Below are 24,072 nucleotides of genomic sequence, written 5' to 3'. Positions count from 1 at the left end.
TAAACATTTGCCCCTGGCCATAGCCCAGTGTCTCCCAATCCTTAGAAGATAGCTGCAGAAGCCTGCTATTCAGTTTGTGACTGTTTCAAGCATTTTGATTAAATCTATTTCTGTACAAACTCTTTTGTTCACTCTTCTATTCCCAATTTGTGAGAAGAAAGGTGGCCCAGCTTTTAGGCCACTACTACCCACGTGGTAGACAAGGATGGGGCTCCTGGCTTCTGGCTGCTGCCTGCCCCAAGCTTGGCTGATGCAGGCATTTAGGGCAGTGAGCCTGTTGGTAGTGGGATCTCCACATCTTCTACGTCTGTCATTCTGCCTTTCAAATAATTTACTTTTTTTTTTTATTTAAAAGACTGAGTTGCACAGAGACAGAAAGAATGAGAGAAGGGTTTTCCATCTGCTAGTTCACTCCCCAAGTGACTGCAACAACTGGAATTGAGCTGAAGCCAGGAGCCAAGAGCTTCCTCTGGGTCTCACATGTGGGTATAGGGTCCCAAGGATTTGGCCTATCCTCTACTGCTTTCCCAGACCATAAGCAAGGAGCTGGTTGGGAAGTGGAGCATCCAGGTCATGAACCAGTGCCCATGTGGGATGCTGGTGCTGGTAGGTGGAGGGTTATCCTGTTGAGCCGTTGTGTTGACCCCGAACAAGTGAATCTTGAAGGGGAGGTGGGAGATAAAGCAGTAAAGAAGTAAGTTCTCTTTGGTGGACAGGCTGGTCATCTGTCCTAACCCTTGACCCATGCAGTGAGACATGATTAATCTAGAAGGAACAACAGCGAGGTAAACCTGTCTAGGGGCAGGCACTGATGCTGTGGGAAGAATTGGTCCTTGCACCCGTCCTTGCTCTGGGGGAATTTGTTTGGATGTCTGCTGGGGACTCCTGAAGGCTGGAGGTCTTTTACAGCCCCCAGGCTCTGCTGGGAGACCAGAAACCACATGTTAGGGACTTACAAGATCTCAACACCTTCCTCCCACAAGGGTGTTGTTGGAATTTAAATGAGTTAAACTATTTAACAGTCACCTTTGCTATTTTACTCTCCTCCTCCTGGCTCCCTGGCTTTTAGAATGTGATTATATTCCCACAGGCCTGTGAGAAGCCAGAGTAAGTGTCTAGGGAGTAGAAAAAAAGGAGAAAAGAGATGAGAAAGCCCATGCAGGGGGCTTAGCAGGAGCTGGTCCCCAAATCTCATCATTTCCTGGGTGTATCAGCCTTGGAAAGGTCTCTGTCACTTCTCACTCCTATACTCTGTCTTTCCCAGCCTGTCACATCATTTAGGACTTAGTCACCCAACTGGCCAACAGCTGGGGTTGGGTTGGGGACGGGAGCAGAATCACTGAGGGCAACAATATGAGTCAGGAGGATCCCCCACCCTGATCTGTGGTGACCAGGTCTGTCATGGTCTCCTGACCTTTCAGCCTGGGGCTTGTGGGGAGGGCATAGGTCGGGATCCCACTGAGAACATGAGGTCAGTTTTCCCTATTCTTACTTCACCATGCATTTGAATCATATGCAAATGTGGCATGACGCAGGGATGATAGTGGCACTTTCAGTGTGTCCAGTTTAAAGGACAAAGCTGTGGGAGTCAGTGGGGTCTGGAAGGAGCATGAATGGTGGGATCACCACCGGGATTTTGAATATGGGTCAGGTCAGTTAGAAGCTCCACATCCTTGGTTTTTCCTTTCTGGGTCTCCATTTTCTCTTACAAAAAAACCAGCTAGAGAGGCGCCGGCGCCATGGAGTACAGCCTTTGCCTGTGGTGCCGGCATCTCGTATGGGTGTTGGTTCCTGTCCTGGCTCCTCCACTTCTGATCCAGCTCCTTGCTAATGCATCTGGCCCATGTGGGAGACCTGAGCCGCTCCATGATCCAGGCTCCTGGCTTCAGACGAGCCCAGTTTCAGCCACTGCAGTCATTTGGGGAGTGAACCAGCAGGTGGAAGATCTCTAGTCTTCCTTTCTCTATATAAGTCTGCCTTTCAAATAAAAATAAAATAAATCTTAAAAAATCAACCAGAGGAATTCTTTACATCATGGTTGGTTATGAGAAAAGAATAATGTATAAAGCATCCAGTACATAATAGGTATTTTTAAGATATTTTAATTTATTTTTCAGGAGGAGGGGTGGAGACAGAGAGAGAGGGATTAACACCCTGAAACGGTCACTGTGGTTGGGGCTGAGCCAGGAGGAAGCTGAGAGCCTGGCAATTACTCCAGGTCTCTCGTGTGGGCTGCAGGGACCTGACCACTGGAGCCCTACACAGTGCACATTAGCAGAAAGCTGGAATAAGAGGCAGAGCTGGACCCAGACCCATTCATTCTGAGGTGGAATATAGGTGTGCCATGTGGGGTCTTCACTGCTGTGCCGAATGCCTGTCCCTATAGCAGGTATTTTTTTCTCTTACATTTCATTCAAGGTCCTCTCTAAATTCTGGCTCCCACCACTCTCCTAGCATTGTCCTAGCATTGTCATTAATTTAACTCTTTCTTTCTTTCTTTCTTTCTTTCTTTCTTTCTTTCTTTCTTTCTTTCTTTCTTTCTCTCTTCCTTTCTTCCTTCCTTTCTTTCTCTCTCTCTTTCTTCTTTCCTTCCTTTCTGTTTAATATTTATTTATTTTTATTGGAAAGAGAGATTTACAGAGAAGGAGAGAGGATTTTTCTTGCTCTGATTCACTCCCCAAGTGGCCACAACAGGCCAGAGCTGAGCCAATCCAAAGCCTGGAGCTTCTTCCAGGTCTCCCACACAGGTGCAGGGTCCCAAGGCTTTGGGCCGTCCTCTACTGATTTCCCAGGCCACAAGCAGGGAGCTGGAAGGGAAGTGGAACAGCTAGGATGTGAATTTGCACTCATATGGAATCCTAGCACATGTAAGCCAAGGATTTAGCCATTGAGCCATCACCCTGGGCTAGGCCTAGCTCCATGCTGTCCCTACCCTTAAAACTCCTTCATGCCGTCTGACTGCCAGGCTCCCTGCAGGGATAGCTGCCCACAGTCCTGGGAACCTGAGGATGGCTCCCTTTCTGCTTCTGACTTCCTGGCTACCTGCTTTGCAGATGCCTGGGCATGCTTCACCCTGTCTGGAAGTTCCCTGAAGACAGACACGCTGTGAGAGCTTTCTTGTGTCCTTGTTGAACTTGTCCTGCACCCCCCACAAGTACGTTCTGAGTACCTTAACTCCTAGAAACAGGGAGTTCTTACGGTAGATCTAAGTGGACATCAAGAGCATTTAATCTCCTAACTTGTTCTTTATGTAAAAAAGTAGATTTGGGCCCAGTGCAGGGGCTTAGCAACTAAAGACCTCGCCTTGAACGCCCCGGGATCCCATATGGGCACTGGTTCTAATCCCGGCAGCTCCACTTTCCATCCAGCTCCCTACTTGTGGCCTGGGAAGGCAGTCGAGGATGGCCCAAAATCTTGGGACCCTGCACCTGCGTGGGAGACCTGGAAGAAGTTCCAGGTTCCTGGCTTCAGAACGGCACAGCACCGGCTGTTACGGTCACTTGGGGAGTGAATCATTGGATGGAAGGTCTTCTTCTCTGTTTCTCCTCCTCTCAGTATATATGACTTCGTAATAAAAATAAATAAATCTTAAAAAAAAAAAGATGTATATAAACAGAAAGCTGCCTCAAGAGGAGAGCCAGGACTTGAACCCAAACACACAGGCATCCCAAGTGGCATCCTAAGCGCCAAGTCAAATGCCTGTCCCACAAAACATTTTGCACTTAGGGACTGCACTGTGGCACAGAGGGTTAAACCATGGCTTTTGATGCCAACGTTCCATACCAGAGTGCCAGTTTGAGTCCTGGCTGCTGTTCCACTTCCAATCCAACTTTCTGCTGAGGTGCCTGGGCAGCAGAAAGTGGCCCAAACACCTGAAGCCCTGTCACCCTTGTGAGACACATGGGCGCAATTAAAGCTTCCTGCTTTTGACCTGGCCTGGTTGTTGCAGCCCTCTGGAGAGGGAATCTCAGGATATATCTCTTTCCCTGTTTGTGTCTCTGTTCCAATCACTATGCCTTTCAAATAAATAAAATACATCTTTAAAAATATTTTGTATTGAGCTTGGTGTGATGACTCAGTTGGCCAATCTTACCCTTGAAAGCACTGGCTTTCCATATAGGTGCTGCTTTGTGTCCTTGCTGCTCCACTTCCCATCCAGCTCCTTGCTTGTGGCTTGGGCAGAGTTAGAGAGAGAGAGAGAGAGAGAATGAATGTGGATCTTCCATTTGCTGATTTATTTCCTAAATGGTTTCAATGTCTATGGCTGGTTCGGGGAGAAGCCTGGAGCCTGAAATTCCTTCTGGATCTACCACATGGATGCAGGGGCCCAAGCACGTGGCCACCCTCTACTACTTTCCTCAGATGCATTAGCAGGAAGCTGAGTCGAAAGTGGAATAGTTGGGGGCCCGGTGCGATAGTGTAGTGGTACGCCTTGCACGCACCGGGATCCCAGGTGGGCGCCATTTCTAATCCCAGCGGCCCTGCTTCCCATCCAGCTCCCTGCTTGTGGCCTGGGGTAGGCAGTTGAGGACGACCCAAATCCTTGGGATCCTGCACCTGCGTGGGAGACCCAGAGGAGCTCCTAGCTCCTGGCTTTGGATCGGCTCAGCTCCAGCCGTTGCGGCCACTTGGGGAGTGAACCATTGGATGGAAAATCTTCCTCTCTGTCTCTCGTCTTCTTTGTATATCCGCCTTTCCAGTAAGCATAAATAAATCTTAAAAAAAAAGTGGAGTAGTCAAAACTCAAATCAGCCCTTTTACATGAATGTTGCATTACAGGTGGTGGTTTAACCTGCTGTCACCCCATAATCCCTCTTCAAGGTGTTTTAGAGAAATTTGCAGTTCATTATCATTGTCTATGCTTGAACTTTTTTGAAGTATGCTTGTATTTCTTCCTTTGCTAGAGAAGGCAGGTGGACTGTAATGCTGAAGGTAAGGGACTAGCTGGCCCAGGTCCTGGGGTCCTGGAATATCCAGCTCCAGGGCTTGACTAGGGCTTGTATCCTCAGCCTTTCCAGAGAGTCTGCTTCTCATTCTGCCAGGATGGCCATCCTCGGGACGGGATGTCCTGTTCTTGACACCAGCAGAGGACTCAGAGGAGGACAATGAAGGTTCTTCTTGGTTTCCGCTGTCCAGTAGGGCAGGGGTTAATGGTGAATTGCAACACATCAGAGGGCTGAGTCACCTCCCCCTGCCACTCCCCCCACCCCCATTCCCCTCAGCTGCAGTTTCCTAAAGAGGACCGGAGGCTGGCAGGGAAAAGACCTGGAAGTGAGGGTCCCACCGTCCAGCCCTGCTCCAGGCTCCACAGGCTCCTGGAAATCTTAGGTCCAAGGTCACAGCTAGCCTCTGGAGCTCCTGTCTGCTCGGATCATGAACTGGCAGAAGCTGTGGCTGGGCTTCCTGTTCCCCATGACAATATCAGGCCAGGCCCTGGTGCCTGCAGAAGAGGCAGCTCTGGTGAGTCCCTGGGGAAAGAGGGCTCCGGGCTAGGGCAGACAGGGATTACTGCCTCCTAGTCCTGTCCTAGCCTTCCTGCTGACCTTCAACCCCTGGTGCCCTGCACTGCAGTAGGCTCTGCCCCCAGCCCTCTCCTCCTTTTTCTCCGCATTCCACCTGAGCTCTAAGATGCCCCTCCCTCTCCACCTCTCTCCTTTCCTTCTGATGGGCTTGTCAGGTCCCTTAGAAGCTGACACTAAGGTTACCTCCCTTCTCACTCTGCTCACTTCCACTCACGTCATAGGAATACCTGATTCAGTATGGGTATCTACAGAAGCCTCTAGAAGGACCTCATGTCTTCAGTCCAGAAGATATCATGGAGGCTCTGAGGTGAGCGGTCATCAGCGCATGCGTTCAGAGCTGCGGTGGCAAGGCTACCTTCCTTCATCTCATCCCCCTCTCCCCATGCCTACCTCTACCTGACCTCAATCCACGTCAAAGTATCCTTGCTAGGGTGGTGGGCTGTGATGATGATGTGACACAACTGGTGGATCTTCCCAGGCTCTAAGTACTCTTTTGGAGCCTGAACCACCTTATATGCAAAATGCTAACATTTCATTATGGTCCACATGAAGTATAATTTACTGGTAAAATTGGGAGTTGAGTCGTTGATCTGATACACATTGAATTCAGCATTTGCTTATTCCCATTTTGTAGTGTTCCACAATATTTGGGTTGCAGCAAATTGTTATTCTTCTTGCTCTTAGACACATTCAGATCCCTTGAAAATCCCCAGGACCGGGCCCGGTGGCGTGGTCTAGCGGCTAAAGTCCTCGCCTTGAAAGCCCCGGGATCCCATATGGGCGCCGGTTCTAATCCCGGCAGCTCCACTTCCCATCCAGCTCCCTGCTTGTGGCCTGGGAAAGCAGTTGAGGACGGCCCAATGCTTTGGGACACTGCACCCGCGTGGGAGACACGGAAGAGGTTCCAGGTTCCCGGCATCGGATCGGCGTGCATCGGCCCGTTGCGGTTCACTTGGGGAGTGAATCATCTGACGGAAGATCTTCCTCTCTGTCTCTCCTCCTCTGTGTATATCTGGCTGTAATAAAATGAATAAATCTTTAAAAAAAAAAAAAAAAAAAAAAAAAAAGAAAATCCCCAGGACCTCGGATGGTCCACGGGTGGATTACATTTGCCCAGGGAGCTGGCTAGGTTGGGAGGTGAGTTCTTCCAAAAATGAAGGCTGAGGGAGGGTGAGTCACCATAGGGACAATCCCCAGAGCACGGGGACAGGTGCCTCCCCAAAGGCGACAGCCAGAAGGTATGGCAGGGCAGAGAATACTGCACCTGGGACATTGTCAAACAAGAGACACTGTGTAGGGGGAGGTAATGCTGCAGGCTGGCTGTCATTTCTGAGGAACACAAGAGCAAGTCCCAGTTCTCAGGGCTGAGGCCTGGGGTGACCCCATCCACTTTAGAGACCTTGTGAGACCTGACCATCGTCTTGGGCAGCAGGAGGCCTCAGGGCTTTTCCCAGGTCCCATTCTGGCAGGATCCCCTCCTTCAGTAGGCTCGTCTCTCTCTCTTTCCAGAGCTTTTCAGCAAGCATCTGAGCTGCCAGTCTCAGGGTGGCTGGATGATGCCACAAGGGCCCGTATGAGGCAACCTCGTTGTGGCCTGGCAGACCCCTTCAACCAGAAGTCACTTAAGTACCTGCTGCTAGGTGAGGATTGAGGTGGAGAAAGGGAGAGCAATGGGAGTGTGGTGTCACCCTGGAGTACAGGTAGCTTTGGGATGTCCTGGGACAGTTTAATACTGACTGGGTTGGCATCTGTCTGTAGGGATTGTGAATGCCCAGGCCCGGGGAGCTCCAGTGATGTCAGATGCATCTGCGCCTCTAATCTGTTTTCTGGTTCCTTACCCAGGCCGCTGGGGGAAGAAGCATTTGACCTTCCGCATCCTGAACCTGCCCTCCACCCTCCCATCCCATGTCGCCCGGGCAGCCCTGTTGCAAGCCTTCCAGTACTGGAGTAACGTAACCCCTCTGACCTTCCAGGAAGTGAAGACTGGCTGGGCTGACATCCGTCTTTCCTTCCATGGCCGCCAGAGCCTGTATTGCTCCAACACTTTTGATGGGCCTGGTAGGCACCAGTTCTCAGTGTCTGCTTCCTAGACTGCTAAGACTTCCTGGATCTTCTTGGGTCCAGACGTCTGGAACCTTAGTTCTCAGGCTTCTCTAGGTCCACTTGCACCCTACAGGCTCTAACCATTCTCTGACATTCCCTAAGGGAGTAATTGTTTACGTAGCTGGGGCCTCATCAGGCCTTTTCTTTGACATGTGTGCCCTGACCTCAGAGAGGAGAGAGAGTATGGGGCATCCCTGAGAGAACTAGGGGAAGACAGGGGAATCTGAAAGGAAGAAAGGCCACTCAAGAGACAGGAAATACAGCTGGGGGAATTCTACAGGACTACAGCAGCGTCATTAACATGTGGGCTCTGACCCAATCTGGGGCGCCTGACCTCCTTCCTGTCCATTTTGTCTTTGTCCAGGGCGAGTCCTTGCCCATGCTGACATCCCAGAGTTGGGCAGTGTGCACTTTGATGAAGATGAGCTCTGGACTGAAGGCACCTACCGAGGGGTGAACCTGCGCATTATTGCAGCTCATGAGCTGGGCCATGCCTTGGGGCTTGGACACTCCCGATACACCAAGGCTCTCATGGCTCCTGTCTATGCTGGCTACCACCCCTACTTCAAGCTGCACCCGGATGATGTGGCTGGGATCCAGGCTCTATATGGTCAGTCCTCTTCCACAGCGAGTTTGAGAGTCAGTCTGACCAGCATCTCTCCAGGCTTGACGAGACAGATCTAGCTTCAGGGCTTGGGGGATGGAGTGGTGTGATTTATGTCTGTTTCCCCAGCCCAGCCTTTTTCACTTTTAGGAAGTGCTTGTCTTCAACTCTTCCGTGTCTTATCTTCCCTCCAGGTTACTTGCCCTCTCACTGTTCTTGGGGCTAGGGAATGCACATTACAGTAATCCTCCTTCCCCTTTTCTGGGGGCTTCTCAAAGTACATTGTGTCTCCTGCTGATCTCACTGTGATGTCACCTACCACCAAGGCAAACCCAAGGAGTCCATTTGTCCCAATATCTGGGTCCTCTGGGCAAGTGGAGAGGTCAGGTGCTATGAGTTCCCTCCCTGTACCGCATTATCTCTTGTAGGCAAGAAGATCCCAGAGACCAGAGATGAGGAAGAGATGGAGCTGTCCACTGTATCCCCAGTGCCCACAGAGCCCAGTCCCATGCCAGACCCCTGCAGTGGTGAACTGGATGCCGTGATGCTGGGTGAGGTCTTCCTCCCTACCCACAGATCCCCAGGGCAGGCAGTAGGGGACAGCCTGCTGACCCTCTATCCTGGACAAATGGGAATGACATGGGACTTCAGCATGAGCAATGGTGGTTAGACCCTAGGCAGAAGTTGTGGCCTAGAGAAGGATGGCACAGAGCCAGATTGAAGGCAGGCCAGATGGGCACTGAGGGAGGCTGCCACCATGCAGGAGCCACCAAAACATCTGGAAATGCAGCCAGATGGAGAACGCTACATTAATGGGAATTTGTATTCAAGAGGCTGTGGGCTTGGTTGGAGGGCAAACTGGAAGCCACTTGGAGTAGAGCAAGAGGGCCTGGAGGAGGAGGAGCCATCTGCAGGGAATCTGGATGAATGCACTTGAGCTAAAGTGCTCTGCATAACCAGACAGAGGCTGGGTACTGGATATGCCTCCTGGACCTTCAATTTTTTCCCTGAATTATTACCATTTAGTGATTCATTTTAAAAGAAAAAGTCCATGGAAGGAGGGTGACTGATCTGTTGGTCAGCGACATCCATGTCTCTATTTTTTGTTAAAGATTTTTAAAATTTTTATTGGAAAGGTAGATTTACAGAGAGGAGAGACAAAGATCTTCCATCTGTTGGTTCACTCCCCAAGTGGTTGCAATGGCCAGAGCAGAGCCTTTTCGAAGCCAGGAACCAGGAACTTGTTCCAGGTCTCTTCAGGGGGACAGGGCCCAAGGCTTTGGGCCATCATCTATTGCTTTCCCAGGCCATAAAGAGGGAATTGGAGCATCTGGGACATGAACTGGCACTCATTTGGGATCCGGGTGCTTGCAACGGCAGGATTAGCCAATTGAGCCATTGTGCCAGGCCTCACAAGTCTCTATCTGACCCCTGGCTCCTTGATATATTGCTACAACTTTGCTCTCAGGACCTGGTGGAAAGACTTACGCCTTCAAAGGGGACTATGTGTGGACTGTGACCAACTCAGGGCGGGGACCCCTATTCCGCATTTCTGCCCTGTGGGAGGGGCTTCCTGGCAACCTGGATGCTGCCGTCTACTCCCCACGAACACAGAGGATCTACTTCTTCAAGGGTAAGGGGGCTGACGAGAGCGTCTCCCTAGGAGACAGCGGAATGCAAGGGGCCTAGTTGCCACCCCAAGACACAGGGGATTTGTTCTGTTCTCACTGTCCATAGGAGACAAAGTGTGGCGCTACATCAATTTCAAGATGGTTCCTGGATTCCCCAGGAAGTTGAATCGCATAGCACCGAACCTGGATGCAGCTTTCTATTGGCCTTTCAACAAAAAGGTGTTCCTCTTGAAGGTATAAAGTTCAAAGCCAGTGTGAATTCCTTCTGAGGAGGGTACAGGGCTTCCTACTGAGAGGCATGGCCTTGCTCAGTGGAACGGAGATCTTCAGCAGCCGGGGGTGGGTGGGGTGGGAGTCTCGAGGGCCTTCCTCATCTTCCTCTTCTCCCTACCTACCCTCTACCCAGGGCTTAGGGTACTGGCAGTGGGATGAGCTGGCTCCAGTGGACTTCAGCCGTTATCCCCAACCCATCTCAAGCTTGTTTACGGGAGTGCCACCCCAGCCCTCAGCTGCTGTGAGTAGGCATGATGGCCGAGTCTACTTCTTCAAGGGCAAAAAATACTGGCGTCTCAATCGACAGCTTCGGGTGGAGAAAGGCTACCCCAGAAGCATTGCCCACGACTGGATGCACTGTCACCCCCAGACCCCGGATGCTACCCTCTCAAGTGGAGTTAACACTGGCTCAGTCATGAAGAGAACCTTGACTACTACTCTTTCAGTCACAGACCCCACCTTGAATGCTGACACTGTCTTGGGTTTGACTCCTTCAGCCACAGACTCGCCCATTCTTGCCTTATCTCCCAATGTTATTGACCCAGACAGCTAAGGTCTGCTCACTGAGCAATGCAGGCACTGCACCAGGTGTGGAAACCATGGACCCCTGGCCCGGTTCCAGCGCTAGCCACAACTCTTCCATGCTCTCTCCATCCATCACTTTGACTTGGCTCCCCAAGCTCTGTCCATTCCCTCCCCATAACAGAGAGTGCTTCTGGCTGTGTCTTCTACTCTCTGGAGGCCGATGGTGGAGGGACGTGTCAGCCAGGCCTGTAGCTGACAAGTGGGAACAGCTGGGATGACTGGGTGCTTGTTTCCCCTTCTGTACAGTGTGAGAAAGAACATGGCATATAAAATGAGCAAGGGCTTTGGAATCCTTGAGAATTCCGTTTGCAAGCTAATTAACCTTGGTGAACCTTGGAGTTCACAATCCTGCAGAGTGGTTGCATGAAATGAAATACTGTGTATGAAGTCCCCGGCAGAGGGCTGGGTGTATTGATGTTTAATAAAGGCAGACTCCGAGGTGGATGAGTGAGGACTGCCCAGCTCTTCCTTTTGCTGTCTGGTGTGTGGCCCTGACAGTAGGCTGGGGGACCTCCACCAAATCCGTAAGGGACAGATCTGTCCATGTGGCTCTTTGCTTTGGGGTGCACAGAGAGAAGAGAGCAGTAACAGCAGGGGTCAGACTCCCCAGTTCAGTATTTAATGCCATTTTATTCAATGCTGTCAAGGTCTTCCTCCCTCCCGTTACAGCCTTGCTGCCCTTACAGTCTTCCTTCATGCTGTCTAGGGATTTGGAAAATGGACCTTAGGCAAGAGAGGCAGTTAGGATGGGTCAGTGACTGCAACCAACTTCTGGTTAAGTATTAATATCCACTGTGAGGTGGAGAAGGCACTTGTCTGCCATGCAGAGCCTCAAGACCAGGCTTCCCTGGGGAACAAGGGCCAGCCTGGCATGTGAGCCCTTGTTCTCTCCTCGGGACAGGAAGGAGCAGGTGGATGCTGAGGCAGGCCTGGCTCTGTGCTCTTCCCTAGTTGGGAAGGAGAGAAAGGGAGGCACCACAGAGGGTAGTGCTCCCAACTGAGGTAGGAGGAGGGGCTCAAACCTATGGGGGTGCAGGGAGAAAGGCCAACAAGAAAACCAACAGCCTTCTCATGGGAGGCCCAGAGGTTAGGGGGTCCTGGAACTCCACCGTGTCCTTCTTCCCACCAAAAAGCTTTCAAATGCCTGAGGAGGTCCCCAGATTTTCTGTAATTCCTATAGGAAACCAAACCTCTTGTTTTACCACTGTGAGGCACAGTGAAACAGGTATTTAAAGAGTCAAGGGTCCTCCTTGGTTTGGAGAGAATTTAGGGGGTCAGTTCCTTTGGGCACGAGGGCATCTCTGTTACTGGTCATATTTCCATTGCTTAGCACGCCTTTTCTCCTTGCAAGATTCCTATGCATCCCAGAAATATATCCTTTCAGGGCTGGTGGGTTAAGAGCATCGATGCCATTCCCTCTTCCAAGAGCTAGGGAAGTTTGTGTGTGGGATCTGTGCGCTCAGGTGCTGACCACCTAGGGTTCCCAGGCCCTTTCTAGGGGTAGGGACAGGACTAGAGGCCGAAGGTCAGGGCTGGGTGGAGTCACAGGGTGTTGTGAGAGGCACAGTGGACCCACAGTCAGAATCCAGGTCCAGGGTGGGGTGGGGGGCCGTGGCCTGGGTGCCTGGTCCCACTTGGCGGTCTCGAAGACTCTGGAGATAACTCTGGAGGGACACAGGGCAGAGAAAGAGGAAGGAAGAGGTTGGGTCAGAATCTCCCTTCCACCCTAATCAGCCCCATGTGTCTGGTGCCCAACCCTCCCCCGGCTGCCTTTCCTCCCACTCACCGGAGCCAGACTGTCCGCAGGGCTCCGGGCATTAGGGGAGAGCTGGCGCCGATAGCTGCCCTCACAGGGCCCCACACCAGAGGGAGTGCGATGCCACTTGGCCTCTTGCTGGTGGATCCGAAGGAGCTGGAGCCGTCTTTGCTGTTGGCTCCCCACCACTGCTTGGGAGGGGCGACGCAGACTCAAGGATGCCTCCTTGGGCCATCAATCCCACCCACCAACGGGGAATGTGCACACTTAGATAAACCCACTTGGCCTTCCTTTTATGGTTTTCTCAGACCTCATCTTTCCCCCAACACTGGTCTATAAGAAATTCTTGGGAATTCTATTCTTTCCTCCTGCTTTTCCCCAACACTTCTCTTTCCATGAGGGTCCAAAGTAATTCCTCCCTGCTTGCCCCTGACAATTTCTCTCCTCAGTTCCTGGATCCTCCAATGTCAACCCAACTTTCAATGTCCTGCTTGACTGCCCTGGCTCCCCTGCCCACCCCTTAGGGTATTCCTCTCCTTCCCCTCCTCAGGTTTAGGAACTAGGGGATATATATAGGCATAGGTTGGCTGCTTCTGTACCTACCACAGCACTAACTCACCGTTGGCGTGGCCTCCATGTTCCTCAGCCATGAGCTTCCACTGGGCCAGGGCCCCAAGGGTCCCCAAGGCTGGCCAGGTCCCCAGTAAGACCCAGCTATACCAGCAGAGAGGAGGCAAGGTCGGAAGTGCCTGCAGGCGTTGGCCCAGCCGTGTGCCCAGTGCTAATCCCTCCAGTAGATAGTCAGCACAGGCTACCAACAACGCAGCACCCAGCAGGGCTGTGCCCAGAACTGTGAATGGACGTGGCCACCGAAGTGTGAGCAGGGCTCCCAAGAGTGCCAGCCCTATCAGCCCCCCAGCCGGCACCCAGGCTGAAGGTGGCTGGTAGATGGGTTCAGTGCCCAGTACAGTCCCCGCACCCAAGGTCAGACCCAGCAGGATACCAGTCAGGAAGAGCCCGACGCTGCGAACCAGCATGGTGACCAGGCCACAGAGGAGTCCGATGCCCAGTGAGATGCCCGCGCTCACCTCCAGGCTCAATTGTGTCTGCAACACCTGCTCCTTGTAGCACAGCAGGAAGATTACCAGAGATCCGGATAGCAGGCCCGAGAGAAACATCACTGCCTTGAAGCAGCGGTAGCCTGGGAAGGGAGGTGGGAGGCATTGAGAGGCAGCAAGGAAGAGGCGCTTCCGGGGTGATCTGATGGATAGGAAGGGAAAGCAATGGCTAGCCTGAGAAGCAGAAGGGAGCATGGCGTGCCAAGGACCTCAAGGCAAGGGGCAGAAAAGGCCAGCCTTAGAGAGGGTGAGGGGAGCTGCTGATTTCAACTGCAAGGGGAAGAGAGGGAAAACCAGGAGATAAGATGGATCCGCCAAGAGTAAGCATGGAAACAAGGTCTGGTCTCCCAGGGATGACAGTCAGGAAGAAGCCAGCATGAGCTGATTCAGGTTTTTTTTGTGTGTGTGTGTGTCTATTTTGAGACGGGTGAAGAAAGTCTTAGCATGGAAGATAACTGAAATGGAATTAGGAGGAGGAGAAGGGCAAGTGAGACACTCCAGGTCTGAGTTAGACGGCATGAACATGAGTGATGGTCAAGGGCAGCATGGGCCACCCTGAAGGCTGGCATCCACAGATAGAGGAGGCCAAGTAACAGTTGAGAAAGTGGGGAGAAGAAAGTTGGCATCATCATTGGGAGTGATAATTGTGGACAGCTGCCCCCACCCCAGGACCTTGGCCTTGCCCTCACCAAAGCAGCAGTAGATGATTCCAAAACAGCAGCAAAGGGCACACATGAGTGCAGGTGCCAGTTCAGGATTGTTGTAGGGCTCCAGAACACATCTGGGATCCGGAGGCTCTGGGAGTTGTTGATTGAAGGTCCTGGAGTCAGAGGTCAGAGCCAGGGGCAACGAGACTTCCTCCATGGCCAGAGTAGGAGGTCAAGGGTGGCTCCTCTTATCCATCCATGAATGTCTTGCGGGTGCTGGGAAACCTGCAAGCAGGCAGCAAGCAGGAGCTCAGGCCGTCAAGGCACCTTTACTTCTGAAGAATGGCCAGTTTCTTGCAGGGAGTGGGATGTCTCCCTACCAACCCTCTAAAAAAAGGTGGGTGGGGAGACTGAGCAAAAATGTGAGATGAAAAGCTCTTTAGGGCTTGTGGGTTATAGGATGAGGGTGGAAGAGGAAGTCCCAGGCCTGTGAAGTGAGGGGTGCAGGGGCACTAAATGGGTTGGATGCTAAACTCCCAGCAACCTGTTGCAGCTTAAAGGGAAGCTTATCCCATCTGTAGCTGGGACTCAGTTACTACCTCACTGGATTGGCAAGGGTGGGGTTAATAGAGAGGGGAAAGAGGAACAAGAGGAGAGAATGAGTCATGGTAGGGTCTTCCAATGACTGCCAACTCAGGGAAAAAAAGGGGACAGGAAGTGGGGGGGACATCAAAGGAGTTTGGGACATGGCGTTAAGTAGCCACAGTCATCCACTCTTAGTTTCACATTGCCATGGGGTTGTGTCCCAGCAAGAATGTCTAGCCATGGTCCAGAGTCCCAGGGCCCCCCTACAGACTCCTCCACAGACATCACACCTCCTGGCAGCCGCCACTCCTTCCTGCAGGACACTGGGGGGTTTTCCAAACCCTTCCTTCTCCCAAGGATGTCAAAGGCTGCTAGCAGGATTTGAATTCAGGTCCTGAAGTGGGCAATAGCAGGGAGGGGCTGGCATCAAGGGCCCGTGGGGCGTGGGCAGCACTGATGCAGGTACTTGCCTTTAACTGTCTTTTTTTGGACCTACAGGAGCGTTAACAAGTTGAGGGGTTGGCCTGGGAGAGCTTGGGGACCCTAAGCAAGGGGGAGGCTGGGGAGTGGGGTTGGGGTATTAACTACTCACCACTCTGCCACGGGCTGAGGAGTGTGGTGGAAGCACTTCCCTAGGCTCCCAGCTGCATGCCCACCCTGAAGTCCCACGCACTGGAACGGCTATTGGGTGTGGGTATCCCCAGCGCCACTCTGTGAGTGGCCCCTAAACTCTTGCAAGCCCAGTGAGCTAAATCCAACTAGATTAGGAGGTGAAGGAGAGGGGGGTGTGCATGTGTGTGTGTGTGTGGGGGGGTGACATCACGGGGCAGGCCCCTCCAACTCTTTCCTTTGTGTCTGGGGGAACGCGGACTGCCGTCTGCTCCAGTTTAGAAATAGAGACCCCCTCTCCCAACTGTACCGTGGAAGGGTTTTGGGGGACAACGCAAGAGGTTGGGAGGAAAAGTCTCTGAATATTACGGCTTGCCTCACTGGGCTCTCCCCAAATCCCAACTGAGGTTCCAGCGCCCCTCTCGCCTCGGCTTGGTTTCTTCCACTTCCCAGAGAATCAGAGTATTGTCTTCGGGAGAACCGGGTGGTCGGGACCGGGGCGGGGTGGGGTGGGTGGGGGGAGGACTCGGGGAAGGGGCTTTTACTGGGGGTGTCGGCGAGGGGCGGGGTGCCAAACTTGGAGATCTTCCCGACCGGGGCTGGCAAGATCGCTGTAAGGCTAGAAGCGGACGGACCGTGAAGGGACCCATTAGGGTCGGCGGGGGGGAGGGGGACCCGAGTGGCTCGGCATGCAAATGAGATGCAAAGCAGCTGGCAGACTCGCCCCGGGGAGCTGGGCTCTCAGCATCCCCCCCACCCGACCCAGTTCTGGGATCCGGCCTGGAAGCCGAGTAGAGGGGCGGATCTAGGCCGTGGGAGCTGCAGTCCTAACGGGGCAGCTGGCCAGCTGGGTCAGGCGCAGAGGGGGCTGCGCTGCTGCGCGGCCGGGCCGAGGGGTCGCCAGGGGCGCCTTTTCCTCCGCTCCACTTCTGCCGGACACAAAGAGGCCTGTGTCCCATCGCAGCCGGCATAGAAGAGACTGGGGTGGCAACTCCTCTGGGCGCCCTGGTTTTATATGCCACGGACGCTCGATCGTTGTCCACCACCCTCCAGTTTAGGCCAAGCCCAGGGGGACCGCCCAAGCATCCCCTCCGAGTCTGCCCCCGGCCCTCAGGCATTCCTGCAGAGATCACCAAGAGCTCCGCGGGGAGCGGCGTCACCCTCGGACACCCCGCTCCAACACGCGGAGCGCGGCAGCGCAGGGCCCTTTAAGGGGTGGAGTCAGGGCGTTCCTTTGGCCAGCCTTCCTCTGACGTAATCGGCGCGGACCGCCTCGGCGTGCGTCTCGCCCAACCGCCTTTTTTCTTTTCCTTCCCGTCGCGTTCCTGGGTTGACCCCGGAAGTGGAAGCCGGAGCGGGTCGGCTGTGGCGGCGGGGACGGAAGGCGGAAGCGGAGCGGGAACGGGAGGCGGAGCTGGGGGACTGGTCCCGGGCCCAGCTGCTCGACGCGGGAGGAGTTACCGCGGCTGTGAGGTACGCGACCTTCGCCCTTCGCCCCGTCTTCGCGGACTGAGAGTTAACGGGGAGACCTTTCCTGGGGTGGGGGGGCTTCCCGAGGCTCCGCCCCCGGGGTTAGTCTTCGGAGACCGCACGGTCCCCACCCTTTCCTGGCGGTGCAGCCCCTCCGGACGGTCCTCTGTCTGCGGACCACACCCTCGGAGCTGCCTCCTGTTGTCCGACCTTCCAGCCGCTAGGTTTCTTGAGGGGCTTAGAGGGAGCATGCCGGAGGTTGGGGGCGAGCGGGGCGGTGGTCGGTCTGGTTCTGACTTAAGTGCGGGGGTAGCCAGTGGCTGCAGAGAACTTGGGGAAAGGGTGCCTTCAGCCTGTCCCCCCCTCTCTCCGTCGTTTCCTTTGTTACAGGCTTCAGAATTTAACCATGATGGCTGTGACTTAGCCCACCCGGGAAGCACCCCGTTTCCCCTCCCCCGCCCCGGGGTCATGGTCCAGAAGCATCCCGAAGAAAGAGGGTTGTGTGGAGCCCCCCATCGCGGTAGGACCGCCCTCAGGACTCCAGAACCTTCCGTACACCCTGAAACAGTTTTTTGCTCAGGACTCAGGGACTCGGTGCGGACAGCTCCGAATGGGACCCGCTGCCTCACCCATCATGCTGGGCCCAAATACACACAGCCCCCAAACCCGGCCCACTGGGCGGATCCAAGCCACGGCCCCCCACGGGGACCGGGGCCACCTAGGGTTCCAGAAGACCCTGAGCAGAGTGAGGCCTCTTCGGGAGAAGAGTCGGGACTCGACCAGGATGTCGCGAGGGAGACTGAGGCCCGGGGCCAGGAGGAGGATGGGGACCCTTCTTGTCCTTCCGTTCCCACCGCTTGCACCTGCCAGAGCACCTCTGGGGTCCCTGAAGGACTTTCCTCTGATGGGGGAGATGGCTCTTCCAGCAGCCTTTGCCACCATTGTACCTCTCGGGCCTCAGGGGAAGAAGAAGATTTGGAAGAAGATTATGACGAGGAAGAATCCCTGAAGTTCCCCAGTGATTTTGCACGTCTGTCTGGTGGAAAGAAACCTTCGTCTCGGAGACAGCGGCCCCGCCTCCCGGCCAAGGAGGAGAGCCGGGAAGGTGGACGCCGAGAAGCCAGGCCCCCTGGTCGACACCGTATGAGCCGCAAGCGCAGTCAGGGGGAGAAGCGCCGGAGCATGGGCTTCTGGGGTGCCAAGGAGCTCTGTCAGCTGGGACAGGCGGGCTTTTGGTGGCTCATTGAGCTGCTGGTGCTGGTGGGAGAGTACGTGGAGACGTGTGGTCATCTCATCTATGCCTGCAGGCAGCTGAAAGGCAGTGACCTGGACCACTGCCGCGTGTGGGTGGCCGCCTGGACTGGGCGACTGGGGGGCTGGGCCCAGGTGTCGATCCACACTCTAAGCCAGGCGTTCTCCATCGGAACAGGACTCCTCACCCGTTTTCTTAGGCTTCTGGGTGCTTTGCTGCTTCTGGCTCTGGCTCTCTTTTTGGGCTGTTTACAGTTGGGGTGGCGGTTTCTGGTGGGATTGGGCAACCAGTTGGGCTGGAGGGATAAGGCCACCAGGCTCTTCTCCTGGCTGGACTCTCCAGCCTTGCAGCGCTGCCTGACTAGGCTCAGAGAGAGCAGGCCGTGGCAGCAGCTGGTGAGAATAGTTGAGCAGGGTTGGCTGGAGTTGCCTTGGGTCAAGCGGAGGACTGACAGCCAGGGGAGTGCACCTGCGGCCAGTGGGCGGTCCTGCCAACCTGAAGAGGAAGTGGCTCGACTCTTGACCATGGCTGCAGTTCCTGAGGATGAGCTGAATCCTTTTCTTGTACTGGGGGTTGAAGCCACAGCATCAGATGCTGAACTGAAGAAAGCCTACCGGCAGCTGGCGGTGCTGGTAAATACTCTTCATTCCCTATTTTGTTTTGTAGCTGAAGGATAACCTTTTTAGGAAACAGAAACTTTTTCCTCTGTATTATGGGATCTGACCTTCTTTCCATTTCAGTTTTCTCATGAGGTTCCCCCCAACTCAACTTAGGTGTTTTGGGGGGTGGTTTGAATCTGGTCTATTAGGTGGTATTGAAATTATTCGACCTAGAATATTTAATGTTCCTGTAACTAGAATAAGGTAGAAGCCTAGTAAAAAATACTTGCTAGGGGCTGGGGCTGAAAAGGCTAATCCTCCACCTGCAAGTGGCATCCTTTATGGTTGCTGTTCCACTTCCCATACAGCTCCCTGCTAATAGACTGGAAAAGCAGCAGAAGATGGCCCAAACTTTTCATACCCTATACCCATGTAGGAGACCTGGAAAAAGCTCTTGGCTGCTGGCTTTGGATTGGCCCAGCTCTGGCTGTTGTGGCCATTTGGGGAGCGAACCAGTGGATGGAAGATCTTTCTGTCTGTATCTCCTTCCCTCTGTAAATCTGCCTTTGCAGATGATTCTAATAGGACCAGGTAAAAGAGAACCTGGAGGGCCCGGCGGCGTGGTCTAGCGGCTAAGGTCCTCTCCTTGAAAGCCCCGGGATCCCATATGGGCGCCGGTTCTGATCCCGGCAGCTCCACTTCCCATCCAGCTCCCTGCTTGTGGCCTGGGAAAGCAGTTGAGGACGGCCCAGTGCTTTGGGACCCTGCACCCGCGTGGGAGACCCGGAGGAGGTTCCGGGTTCCCGGCATCGGATCGGCGCGCACCGGCCCGTTGCGGCTCACTTGGGGAGTGAATCATCGGACGGGGGGTCTTCCTCTCTGTCTCTCCTCCTCTGTGTATATCTGGCTGTAATAAAATGAATAAATCTTTAAAAAAAAAAAAAAAAGAGAACCTGGAGCCAGCATTTTGTCACCCTGGGTTAAACCGCTACCTCCTATGCCGCATCCCATTTAGAATGTAGTTTCAGTCCTGGCTGCTTTGCCTGTGATCCAGCTCCCTATTACTGCACCTGGGAAGGCAATAGAATGGCCCATGGGCCTCTACCACCCATGTGAAAGAGCCAGATGAAGTTTCAGGCTCCTGGGTTTGGCCTGGACCAGCCCTGGCTGTTGAAACTGTTTGCAGAGTGAATCATTGGATGGAAGATCTCTTTTTCCTGCTACTCCCCTCTCTTTCTCTGTTACTTTGCCTTTCAGATACATAAAAAAATGATAATAGTAACCAATCTATTTAAAGACTAGCAAACCAGAATATTGAAAGGGAAGGAAAATGGAACGTAAATCATAGAGGTGTACATGCTTGTATGTCTTACTGGTTGTTTGGACTGATAAGGGCATGTGCAGAGGAAAGACCTATTAGATGCTTGAGGAATATTCTTAATGCATGCATGCAGACTGCTATTAGAAGTAGATATTAGGTTGCTGTTTTGGGCTACATGATTGCTACTGCTATTTCTATACATTATGAATATAAGTAAGGTGTCAGCTGCACTGAAGGCCAATTTTTACTGGATGGAGCTAGATTCTTGAAACGTAGTATGCATGTTATCCTAGTGATTAAAAGATGTCAAAGAGAAATGGGCACCCAGGGTTTCCATTAATGATCATAGGTACAACAAACCACTAGGCCTGTAACTGTTAGGAAAGTATTATTCACTTGGGTGGGAAATGCATGCCCTCAAGGGAGAGCCTAGGATTTTTTTTTTTTTTTTTTTAATTGGAAAGTCCAATTTGCAGAGAAAAGGAGAGACAGAGAAGATCTTCCGTCCGCTGATTCACTACCCAAGTGGCTGCAATTGCTGGAGCTGAACTGACCCAATGGCAGGAGCCAGGAGCTTCTTCTGGGTCTCCCACGCCGGTGCAGGGTCCCAAGGCTTTGGACCGTCCTCAACTGCTTTCCCAGGCCATAAGCAGGGAGCTGGATGGGAAGTGGAGCAGCCAGGACATGAACTGGCCCCCATATGGGATCCTGGCACTTGCAAGAAGAGAACTTTGGCCAGTAGGCTATCATGCTGGGCCCAGCCTGTGATATTCTGAGAATGCATAACAGTTGCTGACTGTCAAATTATGACTAACGATAGGGCTCTTTTTAAACTTTTCATTTTTTTTTTTAAGCAGACCTGCTTTCTTGAGGAATATTGTTAGCAAAATCACAATTTTTAAACTTACTTAACAGTACAAATGTAGTTCAGTTGCCCATCATGCATACATATAGCTGAAGGAGAACGTCCCAGAGTTCTCTCATGTTCTGAGCTACAATGTTTGTGGGCTTCTTTTGCGTATGACTCCTCCTACCTTTACTAGGCCTCAGTGTGGACATACCAAAAAGGTTGTATTGTTAGTTTGTAATATGGTAGGCATCCACATCTTTGCCATTGGTTAGGAAACCAACTTTTGTCTCTGTATTTTGGGGATTAGAGATGGGAACAAAGAGGAAGCTGTAGGAATAGGATACTATTGTGTTAAAGGCTGGTAAGTGTAATAAACTGTTGGGACAGAAGGTAGATTGTTGTGTAAAGTTTTGGAAATGGGAACTTAGAAAAGAATGAGGAAAGAAAAAGAATGGGTTTGAGGATGTAACATCTTTGGCATTCTAAACTAATAGTAAAATTAAAATGCAAGGATTTAGTATGTATGGGCCAGTTTGGACTGTCAGTCATCCCTGTTCCCCTGGTTTCTTGGGGTTTTCCTCAGACAGGGACTCGCCAATGCCAGAGCGAAACAGTTCCAGGCAAACGGGATGGTGGGTCAGCCTATTGCCAGATTATGTGCTGTATATTTCACTTGTATTATTTAGTCCTTCCAAAAGTCCATGATAGAAAAATACTCAAGATCACATTATATAACAAGTGACAGAACTGAAGCTTGAACTGTCTGCAGAGCTAAAGTAGTTCATCGTAAATTATATTGATTCTCCTCCAAAGAGTGATGAAGAAGAAACCTTTGGTATGAGAATAAACTCAAGAATGAGAGGTGTTTGGAATAGATATGTGATGAAATATTTTTTTGGTAGGTTCATCCTGACAAAAACCATCATCCCCGGGCTGAGGAAGCTTTCAAGGTTTTACGGGCAGCTTGGGACATTGTCAGCAACCCTGAAAGGCGGAAGGAATATGAGATGTAAGTTGGAGATGGTATTATTATTGTCAGGTGAGATGAATCAAAAATTCTCAACTTCAAAGGCCTCTGGACTTGTGGATGGAAGCTGAGGAGAAGAGAACTGAAATTTACTGAAATTGTTTTCTTTTTAGCTAGCAGTGTCTCTAGAGCCCACTTGTTTTGTCTCCGCGTCTCCCTCAGTGTTCAGCAGTTTAGGAAGCTTTTGTTCTTTCAGGAAACAAATGGCAGAGAATGAGCTGAGCCGATCAGTAAATGAGTTTCTGTCCAAGTTACAAGATGACCTCAAGGAAGCAATGAATACTATGATGTGTAGTCGATGCCAAGGAAAGCACAGGTATAAACTAGGATAGGAGTGGGACCATCAGCACAGTAAATAGACTTAACACGTTATTAAGGACTTTCCTTGTGTTGGGTTATAGGAGGTTTGAAATGGATCGGGAAGCTAAGAGTGCCAGATACTGTGCTGAGTGTAACAGGCTGCATCCAGCTGAGGAAGGAGACTTTTGGGCAGAATCAAGCATGTTGGGCCTCAAGATCACCTACTTTGCACTGATGGATGGAAGGGTGTATGACATCACAGGTATACTTCTGTCCTCTCATTATCTTCTGAGTGCTGTCAACTTTGATACTGTAGCTAATTGTCTCATGTTTGCAGAGTGGGCTGGATGTCAGCGTGTGGGAATCTCGCCAGATACCCACAGAGTTCCCTATCACATCTCGTTTGGTTCTCGGATGCCAGGAGCCAGTGGTCGGCAGCGGTACGTGTGATTTCTCTCACTAATCCGTGCACTACTTTAGTTCTGAGTATAGTTTCAGATCACCTGGTGATTAGGGCACCTAATAAATGCTTTACTTTCTACGAAGCTTGGGTACTGATTCAGGATATTTTTTTACCCTAACTAATCTCTTGCCTTATTTTTTCTTGTGTTCCCCCTCAGAGCCGCCTCCAATAGCCCTCCTGCTGACCTTCAGGATTTCCTAAACCGGATCTTTCAAGTACCCGCAGACCATATGTCCAATGGGAGTTTCTTTGCAGCTCCTCAGCCTGGTCCTGGGCCCACTGCAGCCTCAAAGCCCAGCAGCACAGTACCCAAGGGAGAAGCCAAAGCAAAACGGCGGAAGAAAGTGAGGAGGCCTTTCCAACGTTGACCACCGCCCATACCTGTGTCCCCCTACCCCTTTTCCTCAAATCAATGTCAGGGAGTCAAAAGGGCTGTGTACAGCACAGGATGGAGTTTGATTTGTTTATTTTTAAATATTTTTAAAGGGAAAATTTTGAGCTTAAATTGTTCACCTAGTACTTGTAGAAAGAACCTAAAGCACTCTCTCTTCCCCTAGCATCCAGGAACTGAATCTTGTCTTCTGACAATACCAAAGAAATACGGGGGTGGTTAGAGCTAAGATCCTAGGGTTTGGACTAGGGGCGGACAGTATTCCCTTTAAAGTGTGGGAACTGGGCCTTTCCCTGTGGTCCATACGCCTTTTTCTTGTCATGTGCTTTTAGAGCAGATGATGCTCTCCCACCTCCCTTTAAAATTATGAGTTTACCTAATTTCTTGACTTGTTTCAGGAGGGACCCCTTTCTTTGCCTTGAGATACTAGTTAAAAGACAGAATAAGGAAGTATGTAGCCCTGTCATAAGAAACTCAAAGAAGTTCAGAGAGAGGAAATGCCCATTTTTCCTCTTTCACCTTGTGGGCAAATCACCCATCTCCAGGCTTGCTGTTGCAAGGATGGTCAAAATTAATTTTTAAAAAGTAGACTCATACCCTCTGCCCTTGGGTGAGGGGGGAGAAAGAATATGGCTCCCAGATGCCCTCTTGTGATTCAAGGGTTCGTATTTTTTTAAGTTTGTTCATTTTGTATGTACATATCTATTTAAAGCCAGGAGATTATCTTTCTATAAATATGTAACTGGCAACCTGTATCTTCCCTCTCTTCTTTGCCCATACAGCTGGAGCCCTTTTTCTCATTTGAGAATTCTTTCCCTACTGAATAAGCTGAGAGTCAAGGGCACCTCCTACTGGACCAGAGAGGGGACACATTGTAAAGTTTTGTGCATTAAATCAGTATTCCATCTTTCCTACCCAGCCTGAAGACAGGGTATTTCCATATTTTTTTCTGCTGACCAGATCATA

The 24,072-nt window shown here is 51.8% G+C and overlaps 3 protein-coding genes across 6 annotated transcripts; 2 read left to right on the top strand and 1 right to left on the bottom strand.

Moving 5' to 3' along the window:
- Positions 1 to 5,228: 5,228 nt before the first annotated feature.
- Positions 5,229 to 11,030, top strand: MMP19 (matrix metallopeptidase 19). The gene is made up of 9 exons (XM_004589802.3): positions 5,229 to 5,460; positions 5,744 to 5,829; positions 7,032 to 7,162; positions 7,365 to 7,580; positions 7,990 to 8,235; positions 8,658 to 8,780; positions 9,698 to 9,862; positions 9,967 to 10,094; positions 10,267 to 11,030. Exons 1-9 carry the CDS (start codon positions 5,374 to 5,376, stop codon positions 10,684 to 10,686), a joined length of 1,602 nt encoding a protein of 533 aa, XP_004589859.2. The 5' UTR covers positions 5,229 to 5,373; the 3' UTR covers positions 10,687 to 11,030.
- LOC101534238 (transmembrane protein 198-like) lies at positions 11,030 to 15,557 on the bottom strand. 2 transcript variants are annotated; one of them, XM_058673838.1, is made up of 6 exons: positions 15,417 to 15,557; positions 14,282 to 14,524; positions 13,478 to 13,675; positions 13,094 to 13,324; positions 12,505 to 12,662; positions 11,030 to 12,382 (listed from the first exon to the last, which is right to left on the bottom strand). In XM_058673838.1, the coding sequence occupies exons 2-6, from the start codon at positions 14,454 to 14,456 to the stop codon at positions 12,245 to 12,247; spliced, it is 900 nt and encodes a 299-aa protein (XP_058529821.1). In that variant the 5' UTR covers positions 14,457 to 14,524; positions 15,417 to 15,557; the 3' UTR covers positions 11,030 to 12,244. The 2 variants fall into 2 exon arrangements, with proteins under 2 accessions (XP_058529821.1, XP_004589858.1); XM_004589801.2 differs by having other exon boundaries at positions 13,094 to 13,675.
- Positions 15,558 to 15,958: 401 nt separating this feature from the next.
- DNAJC14 (DnaJ heat shock protein family (Hsp40) member C14) lies at positions 15,959 to 24,064 on the top strand. Of its 3 annotated transcripts, XM_058673832.1 has the most exons (9): positions 15,959 to 16,046; positions 16,777 to 16,906; positions 17,294 to 18,787; positions 21,828 to 21,934; positions 22,149 to 22,268; positions 22,354 to 22,514; positions 22,590 to 22,692; positions 22,873 to 23,059; positions 23,889 to 24,064. In XM_058673832.1, the coding sequence occupies exons 3-9, from the start codon at positions 17,372 to 17,374 to the stop codon at positions 23,931 to 23,933; spliced, it is 2,139 nt and encodes a 712-aa protein (XP_058529815.1). In that variant the 5' UTR covers positions 15,959 to 16,046; positions 16,777 to 16,906; positions 17,294 to 17,371; the 3' UTR covers positions 23,934 to 24,064. The 3 variants fall into 3 exon arrangements, with proteins under 3 accessions (XP_058529815.1, XP_058529814.1, XP_004589701.2); XM_058673831.1 differs by lacking the exon at positions 15,959 to 16,046 and having other exon boundaries at positions 16,439 to 16,906; XM_004589644.4 differs by lacking the exons at positions 15,959 to 16,046; positions 23,889 to 24,064 and having other exon boundaries at positions 16,441 to 16,906; positions 22,873 to 23,162.
- Positions 24,065 to 24,072: the final 8 nt, after the last annotated feature.

The sequence above is a fragment of the Ochotona princeps genome, chromosome 15 (genome assembly GCF_030435755.1).
Source record: "Ochotona princeps isolate mOchPri1 chromosome 15, mOchPri1.hap1, whole genome shotgun sequence".
NCBI lineage: Eukaryota > Metazoa > Chordata > Mammalia > Lagomorpha > Ochotonidae > Ochotona > Ochotona princeps.
The sequence above is the reverse complement of the archived record's forward strand: the minus strand, read 5'-3'. Positions and strand labels throughout refer to the sequence as shown.